At 55.2% G+C, this 12063-nt stretch overlaps 1 protein-coding gene across 2 annotated transcripts; it reads right to left on the reverse strand.

Moving 5' to 3' along the window:
• Positions 1–112: 112 nt before the first annotated feature.
• Positions 113–5343, reverse strand: GNB2 (G protein subunit beta 2). Of its 2 annotated transcripts, XM_060123625.1 has the most exons (10): positions 5193–5343; positions 2776–2921; positions 2523–2561; positions 2300–2406; positions 1926–1989; positions 1680–1842; positions 1519–1585; positions 977–1178; positions 669–885; positions 113–589 (listed from the first exon to the last, which is right to left on the reverse strand). In XM_060123625.1, the coding sequence occupies exons 2-10, from the start codon at positions 2830–2832 to the stop codon at positions 483–485; spliced, it is 1023 nt and encodes a 340-aa protein (XP_059979608.1). In that variant the 5' UTR covers positions 2833–2921; positions 5193–5343; the 3' UTR covers positions 113–482. The 2 variants fall into 2 exon arrangements, with proteins under 2 accessions (XP_059979608.1, XP_059979609.1); XM_060123626.1 differs by lacking the exon at positions 2776–2921 and having other exon boundaries at positions 5193–5311.
• Between the last annotated feature and the right edge of the window lie 6720 nt (positions 5344–12063).

Here is a 12063-nt window from a genome sequence, read left to right on the forward strand (position 1 = left end):
GGAGTGGTAGTCCCCACCCCACTATTTGGAGCCCCACATCCCCCCAGCTGGTCTGCCGCTGGGGACAGATACCTAGAGCGAGGAAGACATAAGCAAAGGTAGAGACCAGGTACAGAGTTGGAATTGGTTCCTTTATGGAAAAACTGAAAATATAATAAAAATTAAAATAAAACCAGTTTTAAAAAAGCCAGCCCCTGGAGTTTCCACCTCCTGCCTCTGGCCCTCCAGAGGGATGAGGCCCTGACCCCAGGGCAGCAAAAGGATGAGGGCTTTCTGCCCCTCCTCTTCCCCCATTCTATTCCCATCTTAATCTCCACAGTGGGGGCCCCGGGAGGAACCAAACCTGGGTAGGGGAGCAGGGACCCGAGGCCCCGTGGCCCGAGGAGGGAGGCTCGGTGTGCACCCAGCCCCAGAGCTCCCGACCTGTAGTGTGGGCATGGGCAGGGCCCCTCCTAGCCTGGGCCCAGCTGGGGTCGGGGCTGTTAGTTCCAGATCTTGAGGAAGGAGTCCCAGGAGCCTGTGGCCACAGCCATGCCATCGTCAGTGACCCCAAGGCAGCTCACTCGGTTGTCGTGGCCTGCGAGGACACCTGGGACGGAGCGGGACGTCAGAACTCCAGCCTCGTTTCCCTGTCCCCACCCACCCCCTGCTCAGCTCCCAGCTCTCACCTGCACGGTCGCCCTTCATGGCATCCCAGATGTTGCAATTGAAGTCGTCGTAGCCAGCGAGCAACAGCCTGCCACTGCGCGAGAAGGCAACAGAGGTGATGCCGCAGATGATGTTGTCATGGGAATACATGAGGAGCTCCTGGTCGGCCCGCAGGTCAAAGAGGCGGCACGTGGCGTCGTCAGAGCCCGTGGTGAAGGCATAGCCGTTGGGGAAGAACTGCAGGACACAAGACCAGAGTGGGATGAGGGTGCAGGGCAGGGCCTGGAGCCTGGCAAAGATGGGCCAACCCAGCTCGCCCAGAACTTACAGCCACGGCATTGATGTCGGACTCGTGGCCGATGAAGGTCTGTCGACACATCGAATCCCGCACGTCCCACAGCTTGATGGAGGCATCACAGGCGCCTGACACAAAGGTGCGGCCATCGGGGGCCAGTGACAGGGACATCACATCCCCACTGTGTCCAGCAAAACCCACCGTCTGCTGGCCTGTCTCAATGTCCCACAGGGCACTGGAGGGGTGACAGGAAGAAGGAATGGATCAGAGACGGGTGCAGGACAGACTCCCTCTCCCCTACCCCTCCACCCTGTGAGCCCAGGCCCAGTGAAGCCTCCACACAAGGGGCACCGGGAGCCACTGGGTGACAGAAGCCTGCTCCTGTCCCAGGTGAGAAGAGGTCCCCCACTTCCCCCTCCTTCCTGCCACCAGAGCAAAAGGCTGAGTGTTCAGAACAAGGGCTCTGCCGGTGCTTGCGCAGGGTGGGGACTACCGCCTGAGCACTGAGGCGGTGCTCCCTCCCCCGGCAGGAAGTGTAGGTGAGTCCCGACTGCCTAGCCCTGGCAGGGCCTCACCAGGTGGTGTCCCCAGAGCTGGTGATGATTTGGTTGTCATCCAGGAAGCGGCAGCATGACAGGTACCCTGGGGAAAGGGGCTGGTCAGCCGGGTCTTTAAGGGAGGGCAGCACAGCCCCTCACCCCGCAACAGTGCCTGTGCCTTGCCAGGCGCCTCTCACCAGTGTGGCCAGGCAGCTCCCGGCTGACCCTGACATTGCCCTCACGGGTCTTGAGGCTGTAGATGGAGCAGATGTTGTCCAATCCCCCACAGGCCACAAAGTTTCCTGAGGGCGCGTAGGCACAGGTCATGACCCAGGAGGAGCGCAGCGGGATGGCATGGACCTATGGACGAGGGGCAGTGCCCAGGGTCAGAGCCAGCCAGGGCCTGCAGCCCAGCCCCATCCGGCCTCAGGTGCCACCTCTACCTTGTTGGTGGTGTAGCTGTCCCAGATGATGAGCTTCCCGTCCTGGGAGGCACTGACCAGCAGCCTGTCGGAGAGTGGATGGAGACGCAGAGGGGTCAGGGTGGGAAGCCCCCTCTGGAGGCAGGACACCCTTCCCCCTCTCCCATCTGGTGGGAGACAACTCCCGGCAGCAGCTGAGAAGTTCCTGTCGGTATGGCCCTGTTTCCCATCCCCTGGGGATGTCTGGGAGTCATGGGCTTCCCAAACAGACTTGGCAACAGGGGCATCCTGTTTCTGGCACCAGACGTGCAAGGTTACCCCTGCCCACCCTGCCTGCCATAAACTCAGCCCAAGGCAAACACGACAGCTCAGCACACAGCCCCAGCCGCACCCACCTTGAGTCTGTCCCCCAGTGCATGGCGTAGATTTTTGCCAGGTGCCCACGGAGGGTCCTCCGTGTCCTCATTTGGATTCTCCCCACTGGGTCCAGCCCAGCTGTGATCTGGAGGTGGAGGCAGAATGGGCTCAGGAAGGTTCAGGCGGCAGGGCCCTCTGAGAAGTATGCTTCCAACCCGTGCTCCTTCCCTAAACCCAAGTCCAGCCCTGGATTCATCTCACCTGGGTCAGTGTTGAATCCCCACATGCTTTTCGGGCATCCTATAAGAGACGGCAGAGCCATTCATGGAGAGGCACGAAGATAAAACAGGAGGAGAGGAAAGAGAACAGGAAACAAGGGAATGGAGAGGATGAGACAGGAGTATATCAGGGTACCCCACCACCACCCACACACAAACCCCTCCCCTGGCCCGGTGCACACAAGCCACCCGGCCCTGCCCGCTCAGCCGCCGCAGCCCGGCGGCCAGGCCCTCACCCGGATCTGGTTCCGGAGCTGCTCAGCCTCCTGTCTCAGTTGCTCCAGCTCACTCATGGCGCCGGGCCCGTGGGGCGGGGTTGGGGGCGGCTGGGGGCCGCGGGACGGGGGCTGGGGGAGGCAGCTCCTCGCCGCTGGCCCGAGGCCTGGGGGATGCAGGGCTGACGTCAGGCCCAAGGCCGCCGGGGAAGAAGGGGGAAAGGCGGGGTTGACGCGCGGCCCGGAAGGGGTAAGTACAGGTCGGAGGGGCAGGGGGCGCCAGCGGTGGCCGCGGTCCCCCGGACAGAGCACGGGCCTCTGGCACGGGAGAGACGTAGCCGGGGAACAGCTGACTTCCCCAATCTTCCTCCCGCCCCCCGGAAACGGAGCGGGAAGCTCAAGAGGAAGCGCAGGGGAAACTCCTCCCTCGGACAGCAGCCCGGGCGGGACACCCGCGGCAGGAACTGGGGTGCGGGAAGGGGCGGGGAGAGTCCCTTCGAAAACAGACCGGGCGTCCTCCCCGGCCCGCAGAGACACCGCCCTCCTAGCACCTAATTTTAAAAGGGACGGTGCCTCTTTAAATTCACCCCCATACACCGCACACCCTCCACACACACATCCTCAGCTTCGACTGGGGGTGGGGGAGACCAGAGGGGAAAGCTGGGCTGTTCGTGGGGTTGCCTAGGCAACCGTCACCCGGACTGAGAGCACCTCATTGGTGAAGTGCCCCCACCCTAGCCCGGTTGCCGAGGCAACCGCATCCACGGCTGAGACCTGTAGGGTGGATGACCCCACCCCCGGCCCCATCGCCCCCGCCCGACCCAGCCTCCCGCCCCTCCCCAGAACCAGCCAGGGTGGCTGTTTACAGGATTTGGGAAAAGCCGATTGGGCACTAATAGGTTCGGGACGGCTCACCCCGGATTATCCCTGGGCCGGCTGCGCCCCATTAGCCGCCCGCGGCGGGTGGAGGCGAGGGTGGCGAGGTAGCCAGCCCCAAGCCGCTGCTCCCTCCAGCGGCTAGGCCGCCCGCTCCGGCGCGCCCGCAGAAAGCCCGTGGGAGCCGCTCTCGAGTAATTAGGACTCCAAAGAGAGGTCCCGGGCCCAGAGGCGCGGAGCTGCTCTCTCCCAGGCGCCGGCGGGCGGGCGAGCGGGCGGCCCCAGGCGGCCCGGCTCCCCAAGAGCCCAGCCCGCGGGCTCCGCGCCGGGGCCCCAGGGGCCTGGCTGGCTCCGCTCCAGGGCCCGGAGTCCTGCCCCCCCCCTCCCCTTTAGACACCTGTGTGATCTGGCCATGCACACTGCACTCTGCCCACCCAGGCGTCCCCCATCCTGCTCCCACTTCCCCCGTACCCTGGGCGTTCCTCTTCCCCACTGACATTTCCCCTCTGTTCAGCTTTTCTACAGCCGCGCCCGAGGACGCCCCTCCAAAAAAGGGAGGGGGCAAAGCCCCCCACCCCACTTCCCCAGCTCCGGAGAAAGCCCCTTCCTTCCAGCTGCCGGCAGCCCAGGCGGGGCGGCAACGCCAGACGCCCGGGGCAGAAGGAAGCAGGCCGGGAGGAAGCCGCTGGGGGCGGGGGCGACGCTCCCAGACCTCAATCCCCATCACTCGCCAGGGCCCCCTAGGCGGCCCCGGGTTCTGGGCATACAGCAGCCGGGGGTACCACGGAGAAATGGGGGTGCAACCACCTCCGCAGGTCTAGTGGGGAGAAGGGGAAGGGACAAGGGAGGGTCCCCGGATCTGGCAGCTGGAAGGCGCGGGCCGGTGCCGCGCTGCTAAGCGCAGTGGGCCTGGTCCTCCGGCCCCCACGACCTCCATTTTGCCCAAATGAAAGCTAGGCGGGGGGGTGGGGGTGTGGGGGCCGCCTGGGAGCTAAGCGTGGGGTTAGGACTCCTAAAGGTAAGAGGGTGCCGAGGTGTCCGGTCTAGGGTAATGTGGCCAGAAAACACGGGCAGACCCCAAATCGAGCTGGCGACGAGGAGAAGGGTAGCCTCGCGGCCCTGCCTGCCTCAGTGAGGATTCTGGAGTTTTGCAAGGCGAATGCCGGCGGGGGTGCGAAATGGGAGGACACGAGGGGTGCTACCCAGGGGCAGGAAAGGGGGTGGTAGAGGTGGGGAAAGGGGGCGGGGCGGGGCTTAGAGGAAGCCCCGAATTTAGACCCCCAACTTCTCAGGGAACAAGAGGTAGGTGGGGCTGGCCTGGGATCTGGGGTCAGGCAAAAAAACCCCGATGGTGCAGCGAGAGCGTGCGTTATTGGAGGCGAGGGTCCCCCGGTTTCCCTTCCGGGTTTGGGAGCGACGGGGCCAGAAAAAGGGAGGGGAGGTCTGGAGAGTTACGTCCGCTCCCGAGAGGCCAGACCGGGGAGACAGACAGAAGAGAGGTTCCCCCCTGGGAATTTGGGGCTTAGGGGGGGAATGAGGACTCCTTTTATCAGCGGAGGTACCTGTGGCGGTGGGACTCTGCGAAGGGTCGCTAGAGGAGCGCGAGAGGTCCTGTCTTCCTCCGCGGCGGAGGCGGCAGCGGCGGCGACGCGGATGGATTTCCTCAGTCACCGCAACTCACCGTCCAGCTCTGCTCTCCCTAGAGCGGAGGGATCCCGCCCGCCAGTGACGCGGCCGTCGCCGCCGCGCCCAGGGCCCGGCTGGGCGAGACCAACTACTTAGTGGGGGGAGCCCGGAAGGGAAAATACCACCTAAGGGGCAAATATTGGCCCTGTCACATCAAAGATATTACTCCACACTATTTCCACGCAAAACGGACCAAAACAGATGCTTTGCCTCCCCAAAAGGCGCAAGACATCTCCCCCGGGACTGGCAGAGATGGTACCGGCATAGGGGAGGGTGAAACCGCTGGATGATCACGTGACCTACCCTCCCGGATTGGGCGGCTCCAGACTGGGAAGGGGAGTTCGACGTCCCAGTTCGCGCCCTGGCTCCGCCCCCTGCATGTGAGGCCACGCCCCTACTTGGGGGCGGAGTTAGAGAGTTCCTGACCCACGCAGGGCTAGCCCGCAGGCCTCAGCGCTGCAGAGGAAAGGGCAACGATGCCGAAGGTACCCGAGCAGGAAGGAGTGGGGGCAGCTTCTGCCCCTGGGAACTCAGGTGTGCTGGGAGAAAAGTCCTGCCCAGGCAGTGTCCCCACGTTGCTCAGTGGGCTTTTGTAGAACTCTTTACAGGGCTGCATGACACCGTAATAACAACTCATATTTATTGATTTCCATACTTATTTAACGCTCACGACAATATTATGAAGTTAAGTACTGGCATTGTTACCATTTTATAGGAGTGGAAACAGATTCCTAGGGCTGCAGAGTTAAGATGTGAACCAGGGCAGCTTTGTCGACTTTACTGTGTGCAGTGCTAGCCTCTTGATGAACCCCTGGACCATCCCTGTAAAGGGATGAGAATGTAAGTATAAGCCTCAGTTTCCACATTTACAAAATGAGGCTGTTGATAGCTAACTGCCCTGCAAGTCACCTTGGATTGTCATGAGATCCCCACAGATTGTGAAAATGTTTTGGTAAGTTCAAGTCAGTGAATAGCCTTCGCCTCTTCATGAAATTTAAAAGTATCAAAACAGACACTTTTCATGTAACCTCTGTTGAAGGCATTACAAATAGTTTTCAAAGCACCAATTTTTTTTGGGGGGGGGTGCAGATCTTAGTTCCCCAACCAGGGATTAAACCCGGGCCCCAGCAGTGAAAGCACTGAGTCCTAACCCACTGGACCGCCAGGGAATTCCCGTCAAAGCACCAATTTTTTAAGAAAATAAGAAAAAAAGTCATTCTTACTTAAGCACAGATTCCATGTATGTGCACTCACCAATTCAGTGATATATTAGCAGTAGGTAAGAGATGTCAATTAGAATTTGGAAAGGACCTTATATTTACTTCAGTTTCAATCTCCAGATGGGCGAAGAGACTTCCCTAAAGTCATTTAGTAAACTAGCAGCCGATGACTAGAACCCAATTTTGTTAATCTCTATAGGGCATCTGACACTGCTTCCTCTCACTTGGGTTCTGTGCTAATATGCTTCCTTGTTTTAACCCAATCAGCAAATATTTATTGAGTCCCAAACATGTATCAGGCACTGTCTTAGGCCCTGGTGATACAACCTCGAATTTGTGCACCCTCCTCTGCCTGCAGGGAGCTTACAATCTACAGAGGAGACAGATGGTAGACAACCATGGAAATAACTATTAGTACTGGAGGCTTGAAAGTGCCATTTACTGAGAGCAGAGCAGTTGGAAGGGGACATATTTGGGGAAGAAGATCAAGAGTTTTAAGTTGGGACGTGTTAGGCTTGAGGTGCCTAGGAGAGGTGCAAGGCAGAATGCTCAGTAGTGGCTGTCGAAGCAGGTCTGGGGCTCAGCAGGAGTCTGGGTTGGAATAGAGCCTTGAGAATGAGTGGCATTTTAGAGCAGATGAAATCATAAAGAGGTTCAGGGAAAAGACAAGATGGCCTAAGACCAAGCCCTGAGGAACTCCAACATTTAAAGGTCAGGCAGAGGAGAACAGGCTGCCAAAGGAGAAGCCAGAGAGCTAAGAAGAAAATCAGGAGAACGTGGAATTCTGGAACCCAACAGAATTTTTGGAAAATTCTGTTCCGAAAAAGGAATGGTAAACTGTGCTGAATGCTGCAGAGAGGTGAAACAAAGCTGGACTGGGAAGAGGGCATAGGACTGACTACCGGGGAGGCTGCTGCTGGCTTGGTCTGGAGCATCTGCAATGGATGCTTTGCTAGCAGCGGGCTGAGGACAAGTGAGAAATGAGGCGGTGGAGACAACCAAGGTGGCCAAGGCTTTGGGAATCTTGGCTGCAAGGGGGTATAGAAAGGTGGGGCGGCAATGGGAGGAGAATGTGGAGTCAAGAAATATGTGTTTTGATGGGAGCTCCTGGAGCTTGTTTAGATAATAATGAGAAGGGCTTCCCTGGTGGCACAGTGGTTAAGAATCTGCCTGCCAATGCAGGGGACACGGGTTCAAGCCCTGGTCCGGGAAGATCCCACATGCCGTGGAGCAACTAAACCCGTGTGCCACAACTACTGAGCCTGTGCTCTAGAGCCCGCAAGCCACAACTGCTGAGCCCGTGCGCCTAGAGCCCGTGCTCCGCAACAAGAGAAGCCACTGCAATGAGAAGCCCACGCACCGCAGCTAAGAGTACCCCCCACTCGCCACAATTAGAGAAAGCCCACGTGCAGCAACAAAGACCCAATGCAGCCAAAAATAATAAGTAAATTTATTAAAAAAAAACAAACCTTGTTTATAAAAATAATAATAATAAAAAAGATAATAATGAGAAGGACAGAAAGGAGAGAGAGGTGAAGATAGAGACAGGTAGGGGATGACCAGAGGATGACCAATCTCTCTGAGAAGGCAGAAGCCCTGGAGCACATGTGGAAAACCTGGCCCTGGTGGGTCATGGGACACTTTCTCCTCCCTCTGACTGTTCTTTCTCAGGCTTCTCCTCAGCCTTCTCCTCCTCTTCAGGACACTCTGTAAACGTTGATTTTCTCAGGATCCCAGCTTCAGCCTCCTCTTCTCACTCTCCATGTTATTCACTGGTGACTCCAGTCACTACTGGGACTTTCATTACCCCTTAATTGCTCATCACTCTCAGATCTCTGTCTCCACATGCAGACTTGGTGTCTGTCCAACTGCAGACTGAACGTCTCCACCTGCATGTTCATGGACAGTGGTGCACTGGAGTCAGCTCGTGCTAGCTTGGACCAGCTCACAAGAGGCCATCGTATACCTCTCTTCCCAACTCCTTATTCAATGATGTCATGTTGATAGTAGTAACTTGTAATCGTTGTGGTGAGAGTATTTACACCATGGAAGTCAGTAAATGCTTCAGATAGAAATTCCCCTTTCCCGAAGAGTTGCTTGTTAAAACAGTGACTGCACATCACTGTTGACAGATGTCTCACATTCAACATATTCAAAACTAAAGTAATCCTCTTCCACCCTACCCCATCCTACCCAACCCTACTTCTCCTCTGAATCTCTTGGCCCAGTTAACAGCACCACCATCTGCCCAGGAGCTTCTCACCCCCTCATTCCCCATATACAAAAGATGGTCAGTTAGTTAGGCGATAGTCCAAGCTGCTAGAACAAAGAGTCCCCAAAATTCAGTGGCTTAAGTGACAACCCCAGAATAGATCCTCCAGGACTGTGGGGCATCTCAGCCATCCTCAACCTGTGGCTTCCATCTCTGTGTCCAATGTGGCCCAGGCATTTCCCACTATTGTATCTGAATCCATCTCTTGGGAAGGGGGGTGGCATGGAAGCATGAGTTCTTTCCTGTTTAAGGACACCACTAACTTCTATTCAGAAGTTGGCCAGATGCAAGGAAGGCTGGGAAATGTGGTCTGTAGCCATATACCCAGTTAAAACATTGTTCATAAACAAAGAAGGGGGACTTCCCTGGTGGCACAGTGGTTAAGAATCTGCTGCCATTGCAGGGGACGTAGGTTCAGTCCCTGGTCTGGGAAGATCCCACATGCCGCGGAGCAACTAAGCCTGTGCGCTGCAACTACTGAGCCTGTGCTGTAGAGCCACAACTGCTGAAGCCTACGCGCCTAGGGCCCGTGCTCCACAGTAAGAGAAGCCACTGCAATGAGGAGTCCGCGCACCGCAATAAAGAGTAGCCCCCGCTCGCCACAACTAGAGAAAGCCCGCGCGCAGCAACAAAGACCCAACGCAGCCAAAAATAACTAAAGTAAATAAACTTATTTTAAAAAAAAAGAAAGGAGGGAGATGGCTATTGATGTAAGGCTAGCAGTCTACGTCATCAGTGAATACATCTTGTCAGTGCTACCTCTCCAATATTACTTAAATCTATCCGTGCTACTGTATGCCAGCTGCTATTACCTTGGTTCTTGCCTATTTCCTGGCCTTTCAGGATAGTCCCTCTCTAATCAACCTACCAAATAGCTGCCAGGAGGTATCTTTCTAAAATGCAAGTTGGATCATATAACTTTGCTGTTCAAAACCATGCAGTAGTTCCCCACTGACTCCATGACGAGGGCCAAACTTTTTGCAAGACAGAGAGGCTGGGGCTTTTCCCCTCTATTAAGAATGCCTTCCACTCCCCATTCCAATTCTACTTCCTGTCAGCTGGGAAATTTTTCATTTTCTCAGTCTTAGTTTAAATATTGCTTCCCTAACTACGTCACTGTTTGTGCCCCACTGCAGTGCTGGCTCCGTGCCTATTGCAGTCTTTACTGGACTTTCTTTCTGGGCACTTGCCACCTGCACTAGGGGCTCCCTGGGAAGCCAGGGCACTTGGCTTGTCTGGAAGAGGGCTGGGTGAGAGCTCACCAAGCAATGAATAGACACACACAAGATGCCAAATCCTATCCAAGGTGTGGGGTCTGGGGGTCATGGTCCTACCACCTTCAATATCATTACCAGGTGCTCAGGTTTGGCCAGTGTGAGAACCTCCAGATGACTTTATTGAGCTAATTGTTTAATCATCCATCTTCTAAAATAGACATTAAACTCAGTGAGAGTCACATCAAGTTATATGAGCCATTTTATTCCCAGTGCCTATCAGGCACCTGGAGAACATCTATGAAATGAATAGAAGTATGGCAACATTTTCCCCAGGACCAATACTCTTCACATGCCACAGTTCAAATCTCAGCTGTCCCTTACCAGCTGAGTGAACTTGGGCCAGTCATTTACCTCTCCATGCTTCTGTTTCCCTTGCAAAATGGAGATGATGATCGGGTCATTATGAGGACTAAATGACTTAATATTTGTAAAGCATTTATACAGTGCCTGGCACATAGCAGATGCTTTGTGTTTGCTAAGTAAAAACAGGGTTCAGGCATAAACGAGTCAGTCTTTTTTTTTTTTTTTTTTTTTTTTTGCGGTACGCGGGTCTCTCACTGTTGTGGCTTCTCCCGTTGCGGAGCACAGGCTCCGGACGCGCAGGCTCAGCGGCCATGGCTCACGGGCCCAGCCGCTCCGCCGCGTGTGGGATCTTCCTGGACCGGGGCACGAAGCTGTGTCCCCTGCATCGGCAGGCAGACTCTCAACCACTGCGCCACCAGGGAAGCCTAACGAGTCAGTCTTTGACTATTTTTCTAGTTTCATCTTCCCCTGACGCTGGTCTCTGCCACCAGCTCACCTCCAACTCTCCTATTTCCACATATGGACCTTTGCTCACACTGTTCTCTGGGTGGAAGACCTTTCCCACCTTGTTCACCAGTGACCCCTATTTATCCTTCACAATTCAAACTTCACTTTTAGAAGCCTCCCTGGACTCTCAGAGACAGGTAGCCACTCCCTCCTCTGGGCCTCCATTTCACCCCACTTTCATGCATGTCTGAGCTCCCCACTGCACCAAGACTCCTTGAGAGCAGGGATATACCTTATGCACCTTAGTATTCCCATACCTTGTACAATTCCTGGCACATCGTAGGCATAAAAGATGTTTGTTGAATCAATGAATGGATGAATGAAATATATGAATAAACTTCACCTTAACCACTTCCATCATGCAATAGCATATCATGTCAGATCCTATGACAAATGGAAATTGGCCACAGTTGACTGGGCGGTAAATCAAGTCTAGTCGGTAGTTCGCTGACTTTAGCTTTTCTACCAACCATGAGAGGAAAAATCATTTTACCAGATAGACTACAGATTTCTATGAATAAATGGATAATAATATTAAAGCTTCAAAAATGCCCTAGGGATTTTCTTAAGACCCAGTGTTTGCTGAATAGCCCTGTGTGCCCAGCTCTTAGCCAGGAACTTGATTCTTGAGTCCTCACCACCACCTGTCCTACAAATGGGGACAGTGAAGCTTGCAGAGGGACATAGAGGTGTTATGAAACAAGGTCATCTGTCAACTGGCTGATGAGAGATGTGAGTTCTAGTCCTGGCTCTGCCCCAGTGGGCTGTGTGACCCAAGACAGGGCCCTGCCTCTATCTGGGGAAATCCCTATAAAATCTAGGAGTTGTATCCAGGATCAGTAAGGTTTCCCCTGACTGGGGTAGTTTCTGAATCTGAGATCCTGACTGGGATGGGGGAGAGGATAGTGGGAATTGACAAGGTGAATTTACAAGGGAAGTGAAGCAACACTATTCAATGTCAACAAAAAGGAGAGGTGCAGACCATGAATAGAATCACTTTCCCCTCCAGTGTTCTCCTTTAATTCTCACCTCAGCATTTTGAAAGATGAAGAAATGAGGCGCTGAGAGGTTAAAGGGGCTGTTCCAATTCATCCAGGCCTCAATTTATAGAGGACAATGGCTGACCTAGGCTCACGCTGGGATATTTCTGTTTCCCAACTCCTGAATC

The sequence above is a fragment of the Lagenorhynchus albirostris genome, chromosome 15 (genome assembly GCF_949774975.1).
Source record: "Lagenorhynchus albirostris chromosome 15, mLagAlb1.1, whole genome shotgun sequence".
NCBI classification, from domain to species: Eukaryota; Metazoa; Chordata; class Mammalia; order Artiodactyla; family Delphinidae; genus Lagenorhynchus; species Lagenorhynchus albirostris.

Coding starts and splice junctions, on each gene's coding strand:
- GNB2 (XM_060123625.1), bottom strand. CDS start 2,832: ATGAGTGAGCTGGAGCAACTGAGACAGGAGGCTGAGCAGCTCCGGAAC. Junction 1,586..1,679: donor GGAGCTGCCTGGCCACACTG/GTGAGAGGCGCC, acceptor CCCTTTCCCCAG/GGTACCTGTCATGCTGCCGC. Junction 886..976: donor CCGACATCAATGCCGTGGCT/GTAAGTTCTGGG, acceptor TGTGTCCTGCAG/TTCTTCCCCAACGGCTATGC.